At 43.3% G+C, this 26,400-nt stretch overlaps 2 non-coding genes and 1 gene segment (V, D, J or C); 1 reads left to right on the top strand and 2 right to left on the bottom strand.

The window, feature by feature from the left end:
- Positions 1-206: 206 nt before the first annotated feature.
- On the top strand, positions 207-7,059 carry LOC144698173 (Ig heavy chain C region, membrane-bound form-like). The segment is given in 4 exon segments: positions 207-625; positions 1,245-1,556; positions 2,801-3,127; positions 6,313-7,059. Coding segments are annotated over 4 exon segments (1,038 nt in total).
- Positions 7,060-14,867: 7,808 nt separating this feature from the next.
- trnav-cac (transfer RNA valine (anticodon CAC)) lies at positions 14,868-14,940 on the bottom strand. Its single transcript has one exon. It is a non-coding gene; the product is annotated as a tRNA-Val (tRNA).
- Positions 14,941-16,551: 1,611 nt separating this feature from the next.
- Positions 16,552-16,624, bottom strand: trnag-acc (transfer RNA glycine (anticodon ACC)). The gene has a single exon. It is a non-coding gene; the product is annotated as a tRNA-Gly (tRNA).
- Positions 16,625-26,400: the final 9,776 nt, after the last annotated feature.

Here is a 26,400-nt window from a genome sequence, read left to right as displayed (position 1 = left end):
GCAGCCAGTTAACCATCACCGAGTCAGAGGGGGAATGCAGCAAAATCAAGTGTGAGGTTCAATACAGCGGCTCAGACAAGAACATTGCAATATTATGTAAGTGTTGGGGAACCTGTGAGAAACAGAAAGGCTGTAATTGACCTGTAGAGGGCCTTGGTTATAATACATTTATAGTGCTCTGCATACTTTTGATCCCTGGAAATTCCAGGTTAGTGTCCATTGACCGCAAAGAGCCTGTTAAAATATAAGAACTCATTGTATCTGTTATCAATTTCTTCTGCAAGAAATGGCTAACCTGTGTTTTTTGAAGGCCCTGATCCTGGCTTACTTCCAACTGTTCTCCTCACCGTGAGTTCCCGGGAAGAAATCACAACCAACAAATTTGCCACCGCCGTCTGCTCAATCGTCGATTTCCGTCCAAAGTCAATGACCGTGAAGTGGCTGAAGAATGGACAACCCATGGAGTCAGGAATTGTCACCTCTCCCGCCTTTGAAGTGAAGGGGACCTTCTCGGCGACCAGTCGGCTGAATGTCTCCGCTGGGGAATGGTTCACCGACGCGGTCTATACCTGTCAGGTCACTCACCAAGGGGTCACCCAAAGTCGAAACGCCACCAAGTGTGAGGGTAAGAAATACAAACCGAGGGAGCAATAGATCATTCTGCTCTCCGATGTTAATCAAATCAGGAATTTATTGGAGTTAGTAGACGGAACAACTTCTAATTTACTATCATGTAGTTATTGTTTAATTCCGATGTAAGGGCTGCATTCGGATTGTTCACCATTAAGGATTTTATCACGTCACGTCTCTGCATTGACGTCATAGAGTGAGTGAGGTGGACTTGACATTAGCTTTACCATGAGTCAGCTGATCATATTTGGAGAGGCAGAAGGTGTCTGGAACCCTTCACTGGTAACAGCTTCGGGATAGAGTGTTTGAAAGTGCATCCACCCTATTTATAAAACGGCTTTCAGTACTGCATTCCAGGGCCCAGGAATGGTACATTTGTAATGGGACTGGGGCAACATAGATTCATGAGAATGTTACCGGGGCTGAAGGACTTAAGTTATGAGAACGATTTACACAGACCAAGCTGGTTTTCCATTGTGTAAAGAAGATTAAAGACGATAGTTAGAGGTTGATATGTCCAAGGTGATTTATTCTCCTTCAGGGAGTGAAGGCTGAATACTGCTGTCCTGATTCTGAATGTGAAACTTTGGTTGATCTTCATTTCTGTCTCACAGATGATTCCCACTGCCCCAACGACCCCACAATTACTCTACTGCCACCGCCAATAGAACAGGTCTTACTGGAGGCGACCGTGACATTAACCTGCATCGTTTCTAATGCTCCTTATGGAGTCCTCGTGTCCTGGACACAAGAGAAGAAGCCTTTGAAATCAGAGATCGCCGTCCAATCGGGAGCGGATCCTGACAGCGTGGTCAGCAACGTAAACATCTCGACACAAGCCTGGCTGAGTGGGGCTGAGTTCTACTGCGTGGTGAGCCATCAGGATCTGCCGACTCCTTTAAGAAGTTCCATCCACAAGGAACAAGGTGAGCGGTGAGATTGAAGCAATAAGTGAGCCATTGTGTCTATTTCCAGGCTAAGTGCTAGGGTCAACATTTAGAATCCAGTGTATTAATGGTCTCATATGATTGGTAATTTCACTAATTAAACGTTCTGGGCCTGTAGACTTTAAGGGGAAAATTGATAAGTAAATGTAGGAACAATGAATTGAAGGCTGTGCTATTGGATTTAGATGAAGAAAGGTGGAAGGAGCTTGGTGTGGAGCTTAAACACCAGCACAGACCAGGTGGACCGAATGACCTGTTTCTGTGCTGTGAACTTTAAGCAGCTTTCCTATCCAACTCCTTAAGTTCTCAGATAAAAGGATTGTATCTGTAAGATGTTGGATTCGGGGGCCAAAATCCCGAAAAGGACAGTCAGCTGGTCATCAGGAAATTTAAGATTTTTTAAAAGTTTATTAGGAAACAACAGTTTCGGCTGATGCAGGAATTCATTGGACCGAAAAAGTATACGACGGGTGACAGCTGACAGCAGTTTACTGGTCCCAGGCGGCGGACAAATGGTTGGCACAAAGTGAATTGATCTCACCTTCCTCCTCCTCCTTGGCCGTTTTGAGGAAGGCAGCTGCCACCGGGCACTGCAGCCTCACCATGGCACCTCACCAGCATATGACCCGACCAGGACCTAGGCCCTTTGCCTGAGCACTTGTTAATATAACCTTTCTCTGGGGGCTATTAACTTATCCAGTGTCAATTACCAATGCAAACTCTTCTCACCAAAGGTTACAGGACATATACCCAAACTGCCAGGGTGGCTACCACATCCCCAACTTCCTGTTCGCCCCCTTGCTCGAGGTCAGATTTTAAGTTTACATCATGCTGATGCTCACATCCTGGTCCTTTCTAAACATTTGCATAGATGAGGGGGTGCACAAGACTACAGCCTCCCAACTCAGGAGTGTCAACATGGCAGCCTGAACTGAGACTGTTTAGAGGTCAAAGTGTTTAGAAATCCTGTTTCCAGAGAGAATCCATACTATTTAGCAACCCTTTAAAGGTTCATTATTATCCAGAAAATAGCAGCTTTTGAAGACCCCCATTTCTTAGACATCCAACCCTGCTCCGAGCTGGAAAACCAGATAGATCCCAAATTGGAAAATGGAAACTTTTAAGATTCAATACAAATCGCATTTCTCTCACATCTAAGCAGCGTTTTTTTTTTGGCTCTGAAATTGTCCAGTTTATTAAAAGTTATTGTAATTTTTATGCAGGTTTTCTGCGAGAACCGTCCGTGTCTGTCCTGCTGCCCTCGGCAGAAGATGTCTCCGCTCAGAGATTCGTCTCCCTCAGCTGCTTAGTGAGAGGTTTCTCCCCACGAGAGATTTTCGTCAAGTGGACCGTCAATGACAAGCCGGTGAATCCCGGGAACTACAAGAACACCGGGGTGGTGGCGGAGAACGGCAATAGCTCCTTCTTCATGTACAGCCTGTTATCCATTGCAGCGGAGGAGTGGGCCAGCGGCGCTTCTTACTCCTGTGTGGTGGGACATGAAGCGATCCCCTTGAAGATCATCAACAGAACGGTTGATAAATCCAGCGGTAAACCGAGTTTTGTGAATATTTCCCTTGCACTGATGGACACCGTTAATTCATGTCAATGAGAATCTCTCGGTTACATTTCAAACTTCAATAAAAAAAATAATAAAGTCCTTTTCTCCAATCGTGATTTAAATGCACAGTCGCTTAATTAATTTTGTTTTCTACTTTTGCTAATGTTAGAGCTGTTTAGTTAAAATCGGATATTTCCAGGGCTCAGAACCAAGTCTTGTACACCCAGTGCTCCCAGCTCAGATGCATCCTGGGTTAGAGACAGAGTAAAGCTCATTCATAACGGGATTCTGCAAAATAACATCACCAACTCTCCTCCCACTGAGGAGAAATCTGACAATTTCCCATTTCCGGCAAACAAACTCAGCACATTTAGATCTCGGTGTTGCTGCTTCTCTTATTGTCCAATCCTTTAAAATGGATATCAGCTTTAAGTTGCTGCATCGCACCCACTGGGAATTGAAGTGAGGGTCACACAGAAACATGTCCCAACAATGCCCCATCAGAGAGAGGGGGAAGAAAAATTGTTAACCCACTGTACCCCCCACTTCCCCAACAGAGAGAGGGGGAGGGGAAATTGTTAACCCACTGCACCCCCTCACTTCCCCGACAGAGAGAGGGGGAGGAGAAATTATTAACCCACTGTACCCCCACTTCTCCAACAGAGAGAGGGGGAAGGGAAATTGTTAACCCACTGTACCCCCATTTCCCCGACAGAGAGAGGCAGAATGGAAATTGTTAACCCACTATACCCCCACTTCACTAACAGAGAGAGGGGGAAGGGAAATTGTTAACCCACTGTACCCCCACTTCACTAACAGAGAGAGGGGGAAGGGAAATCGTTAACCCGCTACACCTCCACTTCCCCAACAGAGAGAGGGGGAAGGGAAATTATTAACCCCCTGTACCTCCGCTTCCCCAACAGAGAAAACTGAAAGGAAAATTTTTAGCCAATTTTACCTCCACTTGCTAAACAGAAAGACGAGGAAGGCCATTAGTTAACCCGGTGTGTCTCCACCTTCTCAGCAGAGAGAACCGAAAGGGAAATAGCTTAGCCAAGCAGACGGAGCAAAACTATTAACTCACTGGACTCTCAGTCCCCGAGCAGAGAATCTGGAAGGGAACGGGCCTCTACTGTCAGGACCCAGTTACCAACAGCAGAAGTCGGCTTCTAGCTTACTGGCCACAGGTTTTAAAGTCCCATCATGCTAAAAATGTTGTAAAATATATATTTATGCAACATAATTTTAAGAAGTTTTCACACTCTTGTTCCTGTTAATCTTATGCTAAGATTGATTTCCCATCATCCCAATCTAAACTGATGATTAAATCCTCCCTGGGTTGTTCACGGTTCTGCCCCTGAATTTTATGAGGCAGATGGTTGATTGTTTGCATTCGTTCACCTGATATCACCTTGCACCTCACAGAAAACACGTTTATACAGAACATTGAAAATATTCACCAAAATTTTCACTATCAGGGTCAGACTCGATCTTTGGGACCTGGTGAAACACTGAAAAATAGTAAAAATACACACAAGGGACACAAATGGACGCACACAAACATACATACATACACACATAGGCACAGACACGCAGACACAAACACACACAGTACAGGCAGACACACACACATACATACATAGGCACACACACACACACAGGCACAGACACACACACAAACACGGGCAGACACACAAACACACACACATAGACAAATACACATTTGCACACACACAAACACAGGCACAGACAGACACACACGCACACACAATCACACATAAACACAAATACACACACAAATGCAGGCACAGGAACACACATATACACAATCACACACACACACACAAATACACACGTGCACACACACATACACACACACTCACACACATATACACAATCTCACACACACAAACAGATAAAACCAGACAAGCAGACTCATACAAGGACACAAATATGCATTATCACACATTCACAATGACAGAAATACAGACAAAAAGACACACACTATCATACACATTAAAACAAGCACATGGATACACATGAACACATGCACACACATGAGCAGACGACACCCAGACAGACAAAAACATAGAGGAACAGACTAACACATTCACAGGCACACATGTAGACACAAACATGAAACATGCTTATACACACGAGAACACAAAAAACACACGTTAGTACGTTTGAAAACATAAACACACATTGATACATAGTTTTAAATATCCATCAACACACAAATGCACACATTAAAAACTCTCTCTTTCTCTCTCACACACACACGCTGTGACACAGACATTAATATGCTGACACTTACGTGGAACACAAAAAGAAACATTAACACATATTAGCAGACAAGAACGCATAAACACACATTAACACAGATAGTAATAAATAGACATGGATATCAATACATAAACACACACAATAACACACTCATACATACACATTGGCAAAAAAAACAAAATATACATGCAGACGCAGACACAAAAATGCACAAGTCAGCACTCATTGGCAAATGAACACACCTCAATACTCATACACACATATGGACACAGAAACAAAGAGTGATGCAAGGCACGATATACTCATGCACACATACGTAAAAGCTAAAGCATGACACAAACGCCAGGCTATTGAAGAAGGTTTAATTCAAATGCACTTTTTTAACCGACGTATCCTCCGGCAATTGTCCATATTACATAATGATCCGAAAAGCACACTGAAACAATGTTCTTACTGAGAATCTGATTTAAGTTAATGACGCACCAAACATTCCCATCACAAATAGACAAACAAGATGGAACTCACATCCGAGATTTTAAAAAGCAACGTTCACAGTTTCCAAATAAGTTGCTCAGTGAATCTCTCTTGATATCCATCATAATATTCTCCAATAATAGATCGTACGAAATTGTTCGAAAATAAAATTATATTGGAGATAATTTTCTATATTTTCAGACTCGGACTATATGAGGATTGTAAAGCAAGAACAGCTGTGGAGATAGTTACATAGATAGGTTGCTGAAATTCACGAGCTTAACAGTAGATATATATTGAACATTAAATTAGAGAATACATTAATAACTTAGGAAAGAGTAAAGAGTATATTTTTAAAAGATATCCTAGATTAATAAGTAACCTAATTATATTTCCTCGGTTATATCCTCGCAGATTCCACAGATCGCACCTGGATTGAAGACTCTGAGGATGATAACGGCAACATCTGGACAACAGCTTCCACATTCATCATCCTGTTCTTCCTGAGCATTTTCTACAGCACTGCCGTCACTCTGGTGAACGTCAGAAGATTCAATCCACTCACACTTCAAACTGACAGAAGCGGTTTGAAAAATCTCTCAATGTTTCATTGATTAAAACACGAACATAAATGTCCCACATTCTAAACATCTGCTTCATTATTTTATCCTCTTTTGCAGATCAAGTGACCAGTTGAATGTTGGACACCGTAGATTTTCCTCAGCCGTTTATTGAGATCTCTGTATTACGAATTTAAAATATGTCCTCTCGGTGAATCTAAAAATGAAATACCTTCAGTTCATGTTTCCGAATTTGTAACTAAAACAGTCATGGACGGTATTTCCGCTTCTCTGTTTGAAATGTGCGAGATAATTATGGCTGTGTTGTAATTGTAGCTTATAATTCCCCAGTAGTTTAAATTCCATGTGTAAATAAGTAGCTTTTCTCATTCCTCATTCACAATTATTCCCTTCCCTTTATGTTGAGCTCCTGTTTTCTCTTTCTGGTCTCTGTTACAGCTGTACATACAGTTGGCAGCTCAGAGCGAACGTGTTCTGTTCTCAGCGTGACTCAGTCATCATATTCAGTCCAGTTGACTTTAAAATAAACTTTTCTGTAAAATGTTCTCCGAAATTGTTAATAAATCATGAATGTGAAACGAACTGACTTTGCTGAACTCCTTTCCCCCAGGCCCATCGACACCGCTCCATTTCCCCTATTACACTGTTTCCTCCCCTTTCCCAGATTTTTTTGAACCATTCCCGTTTGGGATGTGAATCAAAAACAGAAAATGCTGGAAAAACTCAGCAGGCCCAACAGCATCTGTGGAGAAAAAAAAAGAGTTAACGTTTCGAGTCCTCATGACTCTTCTTCAGAGCCCAAGGTCCTTCAGTGAAAGAGTCACTGCGCCATCCAGCGACCCATCGGTGTTACTACACCTTTACCTCTACCTTTTTATGGCAAACTTCAGAGCCAGGATGATTGCACAGCGAGGGGAACCTCGGTGATTTCACTCATACTCAGGCCTGTCACAGTCACATGTCAGGTAATTGTAAACAGCAGGGATCTGCTTCACCAGAGGCCCATACAGTACAGTATATGGAGGACGAAAGTTTCCTTTAAGTGTCCCATCTAACACTCCCAGGGTCGGTGCAGCAGGGGTTAGATAGGGAATAAAAGTTTTTTTTTTATCTCTTTACCCTTTCATGAGGTGTGGGTGTCGCTGGCAAGGCCTCCCAGAACAGCCCGGCTTCCAAGGCCATTTCAGAGGGCAGTTAAGTGTCAGTCAGGTTGCTGTCGACCTGAAATCACATGTCGACCAGGCTGGGTAAGGATGGCAGATTTCCTTCACTAAAGGACATTAGTGCAGCAGATGGATTTTTACGACAATCGGTGATAGTTGTCATGGTCACCATTACTGAGGCTAGTTTTCAATCCCAGGTTTTAATAATTGAATTCACATTCCAGCAGCTGCCATGTTGGGATTTGAACCCATGCGCCCAGAGCATTCGCCTGGACTCTCTCCACCTTGTCCAATTAAACACTCACAAGGCAGAGACGTCACAATCCACCTTCTCAATGCAATTAGGGACGGGCAATAAATGCTGGCCCAGAGAGCCACGCCCACATCGCATAAATGAATAACAAAAAATACATAAATACCGCAGACTGAACCGTTAACACAAACCATGGGAAGATTCCTAGAGACTAGGGCTGATCTGACACAGACACGTTATCGAGCAGTAATCCTGCAAATTTTTACCACAGTTTGGGGCTTATTAGGAACACCAGGGAGCACAAATCGTGGAAATTCCCAGGCCCTGCGGCCTGCCAGGCGCAACAAACAACTGAATTCATGGAACATCACCCCAGGGATCCTTTCTCCCTGCTCCATTCTCTCTCATACCTTTCTTCTGAACTCACTGAACATCACCCCAGGGATACTCTCTCCCTTCTCCATTCATTCTGATACCATCCTCCTGAACTCACTGAAGATCACCCCAAGGATCCTCTCTCCCTGCTCCATTCCCTCTGATACCATCCTCCTGAACTGACTGAACATCACTCCAGGGATCCTCTCTCTGCTCCATTTCCAGGCCTGCTGTTATCTAGTAACCTCCCACACAAATAGTTTTCGAATATTTATTTTTGTAAATGGGATAAATTAGATCAAACATGTGCATAACATCCAGCCCATTAGAAATATTGGGTTCAAAACAACAAATTTAAATTGATTCTATGATTGCACATATAGAACTGGAACACACCATTGCACCGAGTGAATCCACTGTCAGTTTACATGTTGCTCAGTGAAAATTTCAATCATCCTTGACTTTTTGGCATTTGCGCACTGAGCCGGGAAGCAGTCTGGACTCAAAGAACATGTGAACATATGAACTCGGAGCAGGAGTAGGATACTCGGCCCTTCAAGCCTTCTCCGCCATTCAATAAGATCACGGCTGATCTGATTGAAACCTGCTGCTTACCCCGATCACCTTTCACCCCCTTGTTGATCAAGAATCAATCTAGCTCTGCCTTAAAAATATTCAAAGACTCTGCTTCCACTGCCTTTTGAAGGAGAGAGTTACTAGTACTCACGACCCTGTGAGAAAAAACTTCTTTCATCTCTGTCTTAAATGAGCGACCCCTTATTTTTAAAGTGACCCCTAGTTCTAAATTTTCCCACAAGACGGAAGATCCTCTCCACATCCACCCTGTCAAGACCCCTCAGGATCTGAAAGATTTCGATCAAGTCGCCTCTTAGCCTTCTAACTCCAACGGATGCAGGCCTAGCCTGCCACCTTTCCTCATAAGACAAGCCGCCCATTCTTGCTATTAGTTCAGTAAGCCTTCTCTGAACTGCTTCTAACGCATTTACATTTTCCTTAAATAAGGAGGCCAATACTCTACACAGTACTCCTGATATCACTGTCCTGTACAACTGAAGTATAACCTTCTTACTTCAATTCCCCTCGCAGCAAATGATAACATTCTATTAGCTTTCCTAATTACTTGTTGTGCCTAAATAGTTCAGCAATTTTTCAATTTCTGTCAGACCTTCTTAATAGCTTTGCACATCTGGAAAGTATTCTCCCATGTTCTATCCTTGTTACCCTGACGTATCTAAATCTCTTCACAACCGAGATACTCCTCCCCACAGTTTACATTTCCACCGCTTCCATCAGCTAAACTTTATCCACAGGCACCAGCAGGGATCGAACTCACGGCATCTGGTTTGATAAGTCCACTATTTTAACCATGGGTTACGCCAACAGCGCCAGAAAGGTTAAGGCCCTCTTCCAACTTTTAAACCTACTGTTATTCTCTGTGCCATTTACTATGAAGATGCACAACGAAAGTGAGTAAAGTTTATGATGGTAAAAATGCATTCATCCCCCTCAGGGAACTGAATCACATTGACACACGCAGAGGAACACACACAGACATAGACACCGATAGTGACAGCGGCCTAAGGGGAGACAAACATCCAGAAATCAAGGATGTCACCAAATTGGCTCCGTTTTTGTTCCATTTCCAACTGCAAATTTGGTGAATGCCAAGGGATGAACGTAAATGAAAAATACAGGGAAGCGTTTGAAAGGTTTTTTAGTCCAGTTAATAGATAATCATTTCTGTAACTCATTCTTAAAACAGGAACAGTGAGAAATGTAAACTACTAAATGTAGCTTGCAGGTTCAAAATGTCGGATTTTCACCTGTACCAGGAAACTCTAAAGGGTTTCAAACCCATTACATAAGCAAGTCAGTTCCGTACATCGTCGCCATGTACCTTTTAATGTTCTGTACATAAAACGACAGAGGGGTTACAGAAGGGAATGAAGAAATGCAGCCCCATCTATTCCTGGCTGTCCTGCAATTTCTGCTGCCTCTCCTCGATCTTTCCGCCAGAATGGAGCACTGCACACCGAACACACACAGGGGGGACATGATTGAGGTGCATAAAATTATGAGGGGCATAATAGGGCACACAGGAACGAACTTATCCCCTTGGTGGACGGATTTTAAGGTAAAGGGTAGGAAGTTTAGAGGGGATGCGAGGAAGAATTTTCTCACCCAGAGGGTGGTGGGAATCTGGAACTCACTGCCTGAAATGGTGGTCGAGGCAGAAACCCTCATAACATTTAAGAAGTATTTGGATTGGAATAATTAGGTATTTGTTTGACCGGCGCAGACTCAATGGGCCGAAGGGCCTTTTTCTGTGCTGCAGCCCTCTCCAACTCAATGACTGAAGGGTGTGGCAAAATTGATTGAAAATACGGACAGTCTGAAACTCTGGCAGCGATGGGATTTCAAGCCACGCCTCCATACAGACTGAAACTTAAATCCAGCGCCCTAGACCGCTCGGCCACTGCGACGTCTAAAATTGTCATTGCCTTGACTGGAAATTTCAAACGCCGTCCACTTTGTAACGCTCAGTAACTGAACGGCATCCAATGTAAAAACATACAGAAAGAAACAATCTCCTCTTGCATCTCCCCAACCTGCTTTTTCTCCCTGAACCTTTTTAATATGAAGCTACACAACTAATGTGAATGAAGTTTGCGATGGTAAAATGCGTCCACCCCCTCGTGGAACTGAACCGAATTGATATATTCCAGATCCGAACCACTCGCTGTGCAAGACAGAAGCCCCTTTAAAATTGTAACCTTAATTTTCTGTTTCCTCTCCTCTCCGACCAAAATGAATCACTTCACACTTCCGGACATTAAATTTCAGCTGCCACTTGTCCGTCCAAATGGATTTGTTGAAGAACCCGAAAGGAGAACCGACTCAAACTTGGAATGAAAGAGTGAGAATGAAGGAAGAGAAGTGACGGGTTTTGTCGATCCCGGAGGAAAAAGACTCCAGGATCAGTTCATTGTGACAGTTCACACAGCAACAAGGAAACAACATTCCCTGATGAGGGCCAACCCCGGGCGGCAGGAGAGAGAGCGCCGAAAAACAGCGTTTAGTTATAACACAGAAGACTTGTTCAGCCAATAACAGCATCGAGTGTGTTCGACATGAACATGATGTGAACAGTGAGGGGAAATTGTGCCACAAGCTGCGGATGGACAACTTTCAATTTCCAAACCCACCAACAGAATCAATGCGGCTCCTCTGAAACTTTCAAGGCAAATATTGATCCTTTATAAGGTGCCGTTCCCAGAACTATCCACAGTCCTCCAGGTGTGACCTAACCAGGGCTTTGTGTAGCTGCAGCAAACCTTTCCCTTTTTTCTATAACAGTCTCTGTAACAGTTTGTACAGCAAGAGGAATTAGATTGTATAGAGCGACTGAGAAAAACGAGGACATGCTTGATCTGAATCAATCTCTTTGGAAAGTTCGGTATGAAATCAGCTGCATAAATACATTTTTGGTTCAAAAATTATATCGGAATCTAAAATCCAACTCTTGATGTCTTTGTGTCAGGGAAACTTTGTTAATGATCACACAGTGCGCATGGGCACTGCAGAAACTCCTGCACCTCTTTCAATATTGTTTCTCTTCACTTAGAGTTTTCAAAAGGGAACTGAAAAGGGAGAAAAATCAGGGTTATGGAAAAAGAGAAGGAAATTAGGGCGAATTGGAAAGTTCTTTGTAAAAAACTGACATAGACACGATGGGCCGAATTGTCTCCTAATGCGCTGTGTCATTTTAAGATGACGTTGCTAAATCAGTCTGATTCCAGAATTACTGATTGTAGCAGCTGAATTCCATTTCTTCCAAACAAAGACCCAAAGTGCTGCTGCTAGACCGCGCAGGTTAATATTGCGGACAGGTTCATTGGGTTTCGGCAGCGCAGTGATTCTGTACCGTGGTGCTTATCACGTTCGCCAAACACACAAAAAGACTCCGGTTTGAAATTGGGAAGAAACATTATCAAAACCTGTACATTTAAATGTGAAGAGAAGTTCGATAATTCACTCGTGTTGTTAAATATTAAATACAGTATCGTACGGCCACGTGGCAATTGCTCTTCCAGATGGGATGAAAAACATCCCACAAACGAAAAAGAAGCGCATTTCATCACACACGAAACAGTAAAGTTTATGAACCATTTTCAACTGCCACTCAGTAGACCTCTAAGCAGTTTGTTTACAGATGCAGATTAACATACTTACTCCCCGTCTCAAAGATGGCTAATAGCAATGAGTGCTGCTAAAGACTAGCAAGACAAGCTATACTGTAATTGAAACCGAGAAAATGGCAGATATGCCACAGGATCACTTTGTATCGGGCTTCAGAATAGAGGAAGAGGAAAAACTACCAGGGAACGGAAGCCACGTCTCGGTGCAGGTCTGGTGACATCCCTCCTTTCATATTCAGTACGGAAAAAGGAGTCATGAACGGGATGTAGGCGCCAGAATGTAAAAGATGCCATGAGCTTATTTGAAAGAAGAGCAGGGGAGTTCTCCCCGCTTCCTGGTCAATGTTTATCCCTCAATCAACGTCACAATGACACATTCTCCGCTCATTATGACGTTAATGTTTGCTGAGCGGTGATTGGCAGCCGTGTTTCCGACATTACCACAATGACGACACTTCACAATGTCCTTCATTTACTGGAAAGCGATTTGAGACGTCCGCTGGTCGGGAAAGGTGCTATATAAATGCAAGCCTATCTTTATTTAATTATCATAAACCCCAGTCCTCTGGTGACTGACCCTCGAGAGTGGAAACAGTTTCTCCCTAACTGCTCTATCAAACCGCCCGCCGCCGATCCCTTCCTCAGCCCAATAATTTTAAACAACACCATGAAAACTCGGTTTAACCTGCTTTGCTCTAAAGAAAACGATCCCAGCCTTTATAGTCTCTCCACAAACCCTGAACATGGTGCAAGGCGGAACATTGTGACGAGATTTTGGAAAATGTTGTTAGTTGGCAGGTGGAAAAATGGAGGAGGAACCAAAACAGGAAACCCAGTCTCCAGTTCTATGAATAATTACAAACTCTTTAGGAAACGGAATCAGGGGAGAATGAAGGGTGAGCTGTCCGACTGACCAGGGCCTAACCGGAATGTTAAGCCATGCTGTCATGCAGCAGCACTCTGGGTCTCTGTTTCGGTGAAATGGAATTCAGCTGGTATTATCAGGGATGCTGCAGAAAGATTCATATAACAATGTAAGCATAAAACGGCAAAGCACCATGTATCTATTCAATGGCATACGGGGCCCTTCCATAATCCTGTCTCGATCAGCTTTTTTAAGAGCAAACGAATTAATTTCAGTTTCCTTCCCTCTTTTAGTAAACCTGCTATTATTCTGAATATCAATTAATTGCACAATTCCCTTTTGAAAAAGGAGATTCTGCAGATTCCATGCCTAGTTTACCTTAATTAACACTGTTTCCCTCACCCAATGCCATGAAGATTTAGACTAGTGCTTCTTACATAGCTATGCATATGAACATCATTTACTTTTTCTATTGATTTCATATCGAATTGACAAAAGTGCTTATTTTTCTGATTAAACATCTCATTATTTCTGAGTTGATTTATACAATCTAATTACATTTGCTCCAAAAACGGCTAATCGAGGGTGTTATATCACAGTGGGAAATCATTGTTACAGTTCAACAGAGCCCTGCCAAGATCAAAGGCTGGCATAGTTTGTTTCGTTCATTTGGTTTAAAATGTATTTGTTCTGGGAAGGTAATCTTACAGAATACATATTTGTTTAGGAAAAAATGCTGATCTACCAGAATGTTTGGAGGATTCCAATGCTTAGACTGAGAGGTCATGTCATTTGTTACAGGAAGACAACTCTTGGTTTCCACCTGGTGCCTCAGTTTGTTTGAATTTCAAAATGCAGAAGGCTCGGTCCAGCAAATGTCTTAGGCAGCAATGCTTTCTGTTCAATTATTATGAACACACTTCTCCTCCTCAGCAGAAGAAATTCAACAAACTTTTCTCAGCAATTTTTTACCTTATTCACCATTCAGTATTAATGTATTTGATATTGATGCCCTTGGTTGACTTGAGGCTCTCTGAAATAGACAACATCGAATTGCAAACTTGACTGGCAAACAAAAGAATGTTAGTCATCATTTGATATGGGTCTGATTTGAGATGTAGCACAACAGTCAGCATTTCAACAAAATCAAAGAATTTTACAGGGAACAGGCTTGAGAATGATGCGTTAATTAGATCTGATCCCTCTTTGTCTGTCTTTCTGAGCACACATCACACTGAGACACCTTTGACATGTTGAGTAACTTTCTTAAGCTGCATCGAAAGATCCATTGATTTATCTTGTTGACTAAACGAGCTGCTAATATGTGAGCGCAGTGAAATACGAACATCTATCCACTCAAGTGTGTCATGGAATCTCAGCACGTGCTGATTTTGCTGCATTCATTTTGTGACCTCGGTGAGAGCAAATGCAATATTGCCTGCAACATGGGAAATTCAGGTAAGCTTCAACGACGCAAATTATCCTCAATATTTAATGAGTAAGTTTTCATAATGTTTCTGCCCGGTTTCGAACCGGGGACTTTTCGCGTGTGAGGCGAACGTGATAACCACTACACTACAGAAACTGCCGCGTTTTGAATCATCCTGTCCGGAATGCTAAACTGCGCTGTAACTCAGCAGCAATCTGGGTCTATATTGCGGAGAAATGGAATACATCTGCTGTTCTCAGGAACGCTGCAGCGAGACTGATGTAACAATGTAATCATAAAATGGCCTAGCACCGTGTATCCAAACAATGGCAAAAGAGGCCCTCCCAACATCCGATCTCACGTCCCTTTTTAAACGAGAAAACTAATTCATCACAATTTGCTTCTCTCTCTAAATGATCTGTTTCTTCTCCCTTTCATTAAATTACTCAATTCTCTTTTGAAAAAGTCGTTTCTGCAGAATCCATGCCTGGTTTGCCTTAATTCACAAGGTTCACATGACGATTTGGACTTGGGTGCCTAATATACTTTACCAGGTGAACATGATGTAATTATGCAATTGATCTGATATCGAATTTGCGAAAGTGTTATTTTTAATCTTACTATTTTTACAATCTTATTACTTTTGCTCCATACCCCTTCAACCGAGGGTGCGATATTACAGAGGAAAATGTTTGTTCCGGAGTTTAACAGGGCCCTGCCAAGATCGCGTGCTTCAATTATTCGTTTACTTCATTTGGTTTGAAATAATTTTGTTCCTGGACCGGAATCTAACAGAGGATAAATATTTGTGTAACAAACAGGGCAGTGCTGAGCTACCAGGGTGTTTGGAGGTTTCCAATGGTTGGACTGAGGGTCCATGTCACTTGTTGCAGGGAAGCAACTGTTGATTTCACCCTGGTGCCTCAGCTTGTTTTGAATTTCAAAATGTAGACGTGTCCGTCCAGCAAATATCTCCGGGTGCAATGCTTTCTGCTCAATCATTAGGAACATCCTTCTCATCCTTGGAAGACGAAATTAAAGAAACTCAGTATTTGTTCCGTTATTCTATATTTAATATTCATATTTTATCCGTTATTGATGCCTTCGTCTGAATTGAGACTCTCTGAAATATACACCAGCCCCGAATTGCAAACATGACTGATAGACGAAAGAATGTCAGTCAACAGGGAATGCAAATCACATGGTGCTCATTTGAAATTAAACAAAATCCGAGAATTTTATTGGGAACAGGCTTGAGAATGATGCGTTAATTAGATCTGATCACTCTTTGTCTTTGTGAGCACACCTTACAATGAGACACCTTTGACATGGTGAGTAACTGTTAAGCTGCATCGAAAGACGTACTGATTTTGCTGCAGATAAAAGCAAAAAACTGCGGGTGCTGGAAATCCAAAACAAAAATAAAAATACCTGGAAAAACTCAGCAGGCCTGGCAGCATCTGCGGAGAGGAACATAGTTAACGTTTCGAGTCCGTATGACTCTTCAACAGAACTAAGATAAAATAGAAAAGAGGTGAAATATAAAATCACATATATCTTTTATATTGCACCTCTTTTCTTTTTATTAACTGTGTTCCTCTCCGCAGATGCTGCCCGGCCTGCTGAGTTATTGCGGGTATTCTGATTTTGCTGCACGTGTTTTATGACCTCGGTGAGAGCAAATGCATTATGCCTGCAACATTGGAGATTCAGGTCAGCTTTAACGATGCAAATTATTCTCACAATTTAATGAGTAAGTTTTCATAATGTTTCTACCTGGTTTCGAACCGGGGACCTTTCGCGTGGTAGGCGAACGTGATAACCTCTACACTACAGAAACTGCCGTGGTATAACCGAGCCTGCCTGGCATGCTAAACTGCGCTGTAACGCTGCAGCAATCTGAGTCTCTGTTGCGGAGAAATGAAATACAGCTGCGATTCTCAGGAACGCTGCAGCGAGACTGATGTAACAATGTCATCATAAAATGGCCTAGCACCATGTATTCATCCAAAAGGCTTAAAAGGCCCTTCCAACATCCGATCCGAGGGCCCTTTTTAAACGAGAACACTAATTAATCGCAATTTGCTTCTCTCTCTTAATGAACCCGTTTTTCCCTCCCTTTCATTTAAATTGCTGAATTCCCTTTTGAAAAAGTCGTTTCTGCAGAATCCATGCCTGGTTTGCCTTAATTCACAAGGTTCACACGACGATTTGGACTTGGGTTCCTAATATACTTCGCCAGATGAACATGATGTAATTATACAATTGATCTCATCGAATTTGCGAAAGTGTTACTTTTTCAACCTTAGTATTTTTACAATCTTATTACTTTTGCTCCACAGCCCTTCAATCGAGGGTGCGATATTACAGAGGAAAATGTTTGATCCGGAGTTTAACAGGGCCCTGCCAAGATCACGTGCTTCAATTGTTTGTTTAATTCATTTGGTTTGAAATAATTTTGTTCCTGGACCGGAATCTTACAGAGGATAAATATTTGTATCGCAAACAGGGTAGTGCTGAGCTACCAGAATGTTTGGAGGATTCCAATAGTTGGACTGACCAGGGAAGCTGACAAGCAAGCCTTCAAAATCACTGATGATCATTTCTTTACCCGTTACTGCCCTTCAGTTCGCTGACACTGCCGACAGGTTTCTCACACAAAATGGTTTGTTTGGTTAACGTTTGGTCACCGGCCATCGAGCCCAGGCCGTGGTGGAGAAAGCATTGACTCTGAACCACCCGGGTCCACCATCACCAGCTCCGTGCTGCCCTGTCCATCATTCTTGTGTCAGTTAATCCATCCTGCCTCACTCTCTATCACAGATCTTCCCTTTTGTTCTTTTTACAGAGTGATTCCTGCCTTTTCAATCAGGAAAAGCTGGAAATAGCAGGCAGAGAGAGAAACAGAGTTAATGGTTTTTTTCTTATTCGTTCATGGGATGTGGGCATCACTGGCTAAGCCAGCATCCTTAAATTGCCCATTTTTTCAGGGGGCAGTTAAGAGTCAGCCACATGTAGGCTAGTCCAGGTAAGGACAGCGGATTTCCTTCCCTAAAGGTCACAAGTGAACCAGATGGGGTTTTGTAGACTTTTAATTCCAGATTTTTGTTGAATTAAAATTTCACCATCTGCTATGGTTGGACCACCAGAGCATTACCCTAGGTCTCTGGAATACCAGTCCAGTGAAAATACCACTATGCTACATCAAAACTGGTAAATGCTAGAGATGTAACAGGTTTGAAACAGATACAGAGGAGAGGAGGAAAGAACAAAAGGGAAGGTATGTGATAAGTTGGTAGGAGCAAGAGAGATGGAGGGAGCAGCGGACTGGTATTTTCACTGGACTAGTACTCCAAAGGCCCAGGGTAGTGTTTGAATCCCACCATGGCAGGTGGTGAAATTTGAATTAAAAGTCTAAATGATGAAACCATCAATTGTCATTAAAAACCCATCGATTCGCGAATGTCCTTCAGGAAATCTGCTGTCCTTACCTAGTCAGGCCTACATGTGAATCTAGATGCACAATAATGTGGTTGACTCTGAAATGGCTGAGCAAACCACTCGGTTCTCAAGAGCAATTAGGAATAGCCAATATAATGTTGGCCCAGCCAGTACTGCCTACATCCTATGAATGAATGAAAAAAGCACAAAAGGGATGATGATGCCATTCTGTATCAATCAGTTCTCTCTGCTCTCAGTTCTGTCCCACACTGAAAACTCTCAATCCTTCCCCTCCGTTACCCGGGACAAACATTTCATTGAACAAGCCACACAAGTAACACAGGAAAATAAATCTTCACTGTGACTTGGATAATTTCAGGTGCAGTTCCTTAATTTCCCTCCTGTAATCTTATGAATTAGACCATTCTCAACTGGATCTCATCGGATGTGGACCCGATGCTATCAGTCCTCCAGGAAGTGACTATTCTAATTCTGTGACTCTGAGCAGTTCTGTTGGTACAGGGGCTTGAGTGGAACTTGCCACTTTTAAACTTTCATAAGAGCATAAAAAATAGGAACAGGAGTAGACCATTCGGCCCCTCGAGCCTGCTCCGCCACTCAATAAGGTCATGGCAGATCTTGTGTTTCGATTTCCACATTCCCATCTAACCCCGATAGCCTTTGATTCCCTTGCCTAACAAGAATCTATCCACCTCTGCCTTAAAAATATTCAATCATCATTCATTGCATATCAGACCCGCACCTACAAACTGCTCTCCCACTCTTCCGGTGAAGAAAAGAGCAGTTTTCACTCCTAACCCAACAACTGTGATGTTAACAAAGCGGGATGGAGATAGACTCCGTTTAAATGCGGTATCACTACTGGAGGAATGGAGAGCTGGGGTTCACTCCAGAAAACAGCATCAATGTTTAAAGTTAATAATCTGAATCTGTGCTTGGTGTATTAGGAGGTTTGACCCGTATTGGAGTATCTTGCATCCCAGGGATGGGCAGTAACCCGCTGATTGAAGTTGCTGTCACTGTTTTCTGTTTGCAGTGGGTAATTGGAGAGGGTGGGGCAAAATCCTACTGCTTTTCCCTGTCTCACTCACGATGGAGCAGGGAAGACAGAATTGTTGATGGGTTTGTTGCCCTGTCTGAAACGTAGCTTTGACCGACTGTTCGTGATGGAGATCATGCTGCAGGAGCCTTTAATAATCTTACACAAATCAGCTGGCAAATGCAGGTTTGAGGGAAGCTTTCTGAACCATCAGGACTGGAAATGGAAACAAGTGAAAGATTCTGTCTAGTTTCAGTGTGTACAGACTGTACAGGGGAAGAGCTAATGTCTCATGGCTGTAAGGTATTACATACAGTTAATATTTAACAATAAAGATGAATTATTGCTCACACTTAAAATATGTTTTGATAATGCTTCTGCCTAGTTTCAAACAGGGGACCCAGGAACTCTAGTTCCTATTTCTTATGATTGATAATCAATGTATATCGATAAACCTGTAGCAGACCTATATACTCTGCATTTTAATTGGATTTATCAGATGTGTGCACCACTATGAGCTGGGTTGTGGACTGTAATATCTTCACTCTTCTCTGGTGATCTTCTCCAGAAAGGCTGGTGTAGATAGAATCACTTGGTCTGCAATATAGTCACTGTGAGAATGATAATGGAACAATTTTCTGTCAAATGTTCAGTGACACCCGATCACTTACCGAGTGATTATGTAAAAATCTAATTCAAATAATCACAGCCACTGCCGATGAGGGAGGGAAGGAAGCGGCAGAGGCAGCTGATCAGATTGTCTCAATCTTAGTGACAAAGAAGCTCCATGAGCTCCTCACACTTGTTGTTGGAGGTGAGGATGGAGGGGACAGGGGTGAGAGAGAGCACTTCAGAAGGAACTAACTTGGGTTAGAAATATTGAAAAGACTCAAGACACTGTGTGTTTAACACAAAGCTAATCTAATTGACCTTTATTTACAATATCAGCCAGAATAACTGGGCTGGAGTTTATTAATATCATCAGAAACAGACCCCAATACACATAATTCAGTCCTGAATGTGATTAACAGCAAAATCCAACCATTGTCATTACTTGTGAGCTTGCTGGTGTCTCTGCAGTGTAGATAAATAAGCAAACCCCTTCCCACATTCAGAGCATGTAAATGGTCTCTCCCCAGTGTGAACTCGCTGGTGTGTCAGCAGGTTGGATGACTGGGTAAAACCCTTCCCACATTCAGAGCATGTGAACGGCCTCTCCCCAGTATGAACTCGCTGGTGTCTCAGAAGAGTTGGATGGGTGGGTGAATCCCTTCCCACATTCAAGGCAGATGAATGGTTGCCCCCCAGTGTGAACCCGGTGGTGTGTTAGCTGGGTAGATAACTGAGTGAATCCCTTCCCACACTCAGGGCAGGTGAACTGCCACTCCCCAATGTGAATTCGCTGGTGTACAATGAGTTGAGATGATCGCTTGAACCAGTCCCGCAGTGAGAGCACCTGAACGGCCTCTCCCCAGTGTGAACACTTTGATGAGACATCAGGTCCTGGGAGCTTTTAAAACACTTCCCACAGTCTGGGCATTTAAAAGGTCTCTCGTCTGTATGAACTCGCTGGTGTGTCAGCAGATGGGATTGCTGAGTGAATCCCTTCCCACACATGGAGCAGGTGAATGGACTCTCATCACTGTGCCCATGCTGGTGTCTCAGCAGTTTGGATGACTGAGTGAATCCCTTCCCACACACAGAGCAGGTGAACGGCCTCTCCCCAGTGTGACTGTGCTTGTGCGCAGTGAGTTGAGACAACCACCTGAACCCAGTCCCGCAGTGAGAGCACCTGAATGGTCTCTCGTCAGTGTGAACACGTTGATGGCGCATCAGTTCCATGGAACCTTTATAGCACTTCCCGCAGTCCGGACATTTAAAAGGTCTCTCCTCAGTGTGAACTCGCTGGTGTGTCCGCAGGTTGGATGACTGAATGAATCCCTTCCCACACTTAGAGCAGGTGAATGGCCTCTCCCCAGTGTGAACTTGCTGGTGTATCAGCAGATAGAACGAACGAGTGAATCCCTTCCCACACTCGGAGCAGGTGAACGGTTTCTCCCCAGTGTGAGTGCGCCAATGACTTTCCAGGTCAGACGGGGATTTGAATCCCTTCCCACATTCCCCACATTTCCATGGTTTCATCCCGTTGTGACGGCATTTATGTTCTGACAGGTCAGATGATTGGCTGAAGCCTCGTCCACACACAGAACACGTGTACGGTTTCTCCTCACTGTGAACGGTGCTTTTTCCTTCCATGTTCAAAATCCAATGATATTTAGGTTATGACAAATTGGGCGACTCTGTCAGGTTCTGATGTGATGTTTGGTTTGTGTTTCCCGACTGCAAATCCTCTCCTTCTAATACCCTGTGAAATTGATTTAAAACAGAAAAAGGGAGTGAGAGAGAACCCACAAAAACAGGTTGTGAAATTGAGCTGAACGAATCTGGTAATTTGTGGGGCCGGCACCAGGAAAAAGAGACCATGAAAACTGCTGGATTGTCCTAAAAACCCAACTGGTTCACTAATATCCTTCAGAAACATAGAAATTAGGAGCAGGAGAAGGCTATTCAGCCCTTTGAGCCTGCTCCACCATTCAATATGATCATGGCTGTTCCTCTATCTCAACGCCATATTCTTGCTTTCTCTCTAATCCCCCTGATGCCCCTAATATCCAAAAAATGATCAATTTCTTCTTTGGCTATACTCAGTGACCCGGCCTCCACAGGTTTCTGTGGTAGAGAATTCCACAGGTTGACCACCCTCCGAGTGAAGAAATTTATCCTCATCTCAGGGAAGGGAACCTGCTACGTGGTCTATGCCCACTCAAGACTCTGTCCACAAATTTCAAAATTGTGCCTGAACACTGAAGTCTGGGTTATTTATATGTATCAGGAACAGCGCGGGTCCGAACACTGACTCCTGGGGAACTCCGCTCTTAACCTTCCTCCAGTCTGAAAAACATCCATTAACCATGACTCTCTGTTTCCTGTCACTCAGCCAATTTCGTATCCATGTTGCTGCTGTTCCTTTTATCCCATGAGCTATAATCTTTGCTCAGAAGTTTGTTGCATGGTACTTTATCTAATGCCATTTGGAAGTCCATGTAACACAACATTAACAGCATTACCCTGAACAACACTTTCTGTTACCTCATCAAAAACCTAAAGCAATTTAGTTAAACGTGATTTTCCCTTAACAAATCCATGCTGGCTTTCCTTAATTAACCCACATTTTCTCAAGTGACTATTAAATATGTCCTGAATTACCATTTCTGGAAGTTTCCCCAGCACCGAGATTAAACTGACTGGTCTGTAGTTGCTGGGCTTCTCTTTACACCTTTTTTGAACAAAGGTGTAACATTTGCAATTCTCCAGTCCCTGTGTCAGCAACTCTAAATCTCAGGAAGACTGGAAAATTATGGCCAGCGCTTCCACAATTTCCACTCTCATTTCCCCTCAGTATCCTTGGATGCATCTCATCCAGTCCTGGGGTTTTGTCAACTTTGTCAGACAGACTATCCAATATCTCCTCCTTATCAATTTTAAACCCCACAAGGGTCTGAACTATCTCCTCTTTCAGAATCACCTGTGCAGCATATTTTCCTTTGGTAAAGGCAGATGCAAAATATTCATTTAATACCTCATCCATGACCCCTGTCTCCATGCATAAATCACCTCTTTGGTCTCTAATTGCCTCCACTCCTCCTTTTACCACCCTCTTACTATTTACATGCCCATGGAAGACTTCTTGATTTATTTCCATGTTTGCTTTCAGTCTCTTTTCATGCTCTCTTTGCTTTTCTTATTTGGTTTTCCAAATCTCTCTGAACCTTCTCTATTCAGCCTGGTTCTTGGTTTTATTATCCAGCTAACATGTGTCATAAGCACACTTTTTCTCCTTTATCTCAATCTCTATCTCTTTTCTCATCGAGGGGGCTGTGGATTTGTTTACTCTACCTTTCCCCTTCATGGCAATATATCTTTACTGTGTCAGAACTCTCTTCTTTGAAGGCAGTGCATTGTTCAGTTACAGTTTCACCTGCCAACTTTTGATTCATAAGACCATAAGATGTAGGAGCGGAAGTAGGCCATTTGGCCCATCGAATCTGCTCCGCCATTCAATGAGGTCATACCTGATCTGATAATCCTCAACTCCACTTTCCTGCATAGCCCTTGATTCTCTTACAGGTTAAAAATCTGTCTATCTCAGCCTTGAATATACTTAACGACCCAATCTCTACAGCCCTCTGCGTTAAAGAATTCCAGATTCACTACCCACTGAGAGAAGAAATTCTTTATTGTCTCTGTCTTAAATGGGCGACCCTTTACTCTGAGATTATGTCCCCTGTTCCTAGACTCTCCCATTCAGCATCTACCCTGTCAAGACCCCTAAAAATCTTGTCTGTTTCAATAAGGTCGCCTCTCACACTTCTAAACTCCAATGAGTACAGGCCCAGCCTACTCAACCTCTCCTCATAAGAAAATCCCTCCATACCCGGGATCAACCTCGAGAGCCTTCTCTGGACTGCCTCCAATGCCAGCATATCTTTGCTTAGAGAAGGGGACCAAAACTGTTCACAGTATTCTAGGTGTCGTCCAACTAGTGCCTTATATAGTTTGAGCAAGACTTCCCGATTTTTAAACTCCATTCCCTTTGAAATTCCAACTTACCTGGGTCAGATCCATTCTTACCCCATTGAAGTTGGCTTTCCCCCAGTTAATTATTCTTACCCTTACTTGAAACAGATAAGTTGTTTACCTTCCACATTAAAAGTTTGATGATATTCAGGTCCTGACGAATCACATGACTCTGTCAGATCTTGATGTGATGGAGTTTCCCGTCCATCAATCCTCTGCCTCTGATATCCTGGAAAAGAAATTTCCAAAATCCATGACTGTCAGTCCAGGATAGACATTCAGAGGAAAAATACATTTCTCTTGGTTTGCGTTTGGTGTGTGTAAATCCTCCCCTTTTAACCCCCTGTAAAAAGAGTTTCCAAAATCCATCCCTGTCAGTCCAGGATAGACATTCACAATATTCTCTCCTCCTGCTGACAGGGAAAGGGATGAACGCGCATGTGGGGAGCATTTTAGTGATAGCGACCACAACATGGTACAATTTAAGCTTGTTTTGGACAAAGAAATAGATAAGTTGCAAAAAAAATGTTTTGGACTGGGGGAGAGCAGATTTTAGTAAAATAAGGCAGGATCTGGCCAAGGTAGACTAGGAACAGCTACTTGTGGGGAAATCTACAGAAGAGCAGTGGGGGGCATTCGAAAAGCAAATGGGAAGGGTACAGGCTCAACAGGTTCCCTCTAGGGTGATAGGAAGGAGTAACAAGCCCAGAGAACCATGGATGACCAGAAATATTCAGGATACGATGAGAAGGAAAAGAGAGGCTTTTAGCAGGTACAAGGGGAGCAAATCAGCGGAGGCATTAGTAGAATAGAAAAAGTGTAGGGTGGATCTTAAGCACAGAATCACAAAGTGCAGAAGAGGCCCTTCGGCCCATTGAGTCAGCGCCCACACGTGAGAAATACCTGACGTACCTAATCCCATTTACCAGCACTTGTCCCATAGCCTTGAATGTTACGATGTGCCAATTTGCTCATCCAGGTACTTTTTAAAGGATGTGAGGTAACTCGTCTCCACCACCCTCCCAGGCAGTACATTCCAGACTGTCACTCTGGCTCCACTCATAGATTTCCCCCTTGGTCCATAATGGGCCTGACCCTTTTCCTGGTTATCCTCTTCCTATTGATTTACTTATGGAATATCTTGGGATTTTCCCTGCCTTTCCAGCTAGAACTTTCTCATACCCCCTGTTTGCTCTCCTAATTGCTTTGGGAGTGTCTTGGGCTACAAGAAGATATAGACGGGATGGTCAAATGGGCAGATAAGTGGCAGATGGAATTTAACCCTGAGAAATGTGAGGTGATACACTATGGAAGGAGTAATTTGACAAGGAAGTATTCAATAAACGACATGACACCAGGAGTCTTGAGGAACAAAGGAGCCTTGGCATGTATGTTCATAGATCTCTGAAGGCGGAGGGGCATGTCAGTGGGGTGGTAAAAAAGGCAGATGGTGCATTTGCTTTTTTCAATTGAGGCATAGATTACAAAAGTAGGGAGGTCATGTTGGAGTTGTATAGAACCTTGGTGAGGCCACAGCTGGAGTACTGTGTGCAGTTCTGGTAGCCACATTATAGGAAGGATGTGATTGCACTGGAGGGGATGCCGAGGAGATTCACCAGGATGTTGCCTGGGATGAAACATTTAAGTTATGAAGAGAGGTTGGATAGACTTGGGTTGTTTTCGTTGGAGCAGAGAAGACTGAGGGGCGACCTGATCGAGGTGTACAAGATTATGAGGGGCATGGACAGGGTGGATCGGGAGCAACTGTTCCCCTTAGTTGAAGGATCAGTCACGAAGGGACACAAGTTCAAGGTGAGGGGCAGGAGGTTTAGGGGGGATGTGAGGAAAAACGTTTTTACCCAGAGGGTGGTGACGGTCTGGAATGTGCTGCCTGAGAGGGTAGTGGAGGCGGGTTGCCTCAAATCCTTTAAAAGCTGGAAATCTCTTCTTGGGCCTCCACCTATCACTGGCCCCCTGTCGAGCTTTCCTGCCCCACCCCCTTCTACCAGCTTATATTTCATCTCATTTCTATATGTTTTAATTCTGATGAAGGGTCATACGGACTCGAAATGTCAACTGTATCCCTCTCCACAGGTGCTGTCAGACCTGCTGAGTTTTTCCAGGTATTTTTGTTTTTGTTCTAGATTTCCAGCCTCCGCAGTATTTTGCTTTTATCCTTTAAAAAGTACCTGGGTGAGCACTTGGCGCATCATAACATTCAAGGCTATGGGCCGAGTGCTGGTAAATGGGATTATGTAGGTAAGTAGGTCAGGTGTTTCTCACGTGTCGGTGCAGACTCGATGGGCCGAAGGGCCTCTTCTGATAGACTGTCCACCAATATCCATTACAAGCCTACTGACTCCCACAGCTACCTCACACCCGGCTTCCTGTAAGGACTCCATCCCATTCTTTCAGTTCCTTCGCCTCCGTTCTGATGATGCCACTTTCAAAAACAGTTCCTCTGACATGTCCTCCTT

Source organism: Cetorhinus maximus, chromosome 23 (assembly GCF_964194155.1).
Source record: "Cetorhinus maximus chromosome 23, sCetMax3.hap1.1, whole genome shotgun sequence".
Lineage (NCBI taxonomy): Eukaryota > Metazoa > Chordata > Chondrichthyes > Lamniformes > Cetorhinidae > Cetorhinus > Cetorhinus maximus.
Note: the sequence above shows the minus strand (reverse complement) of the source record. Positions and strands in the feature narration are given on the sequence as shown.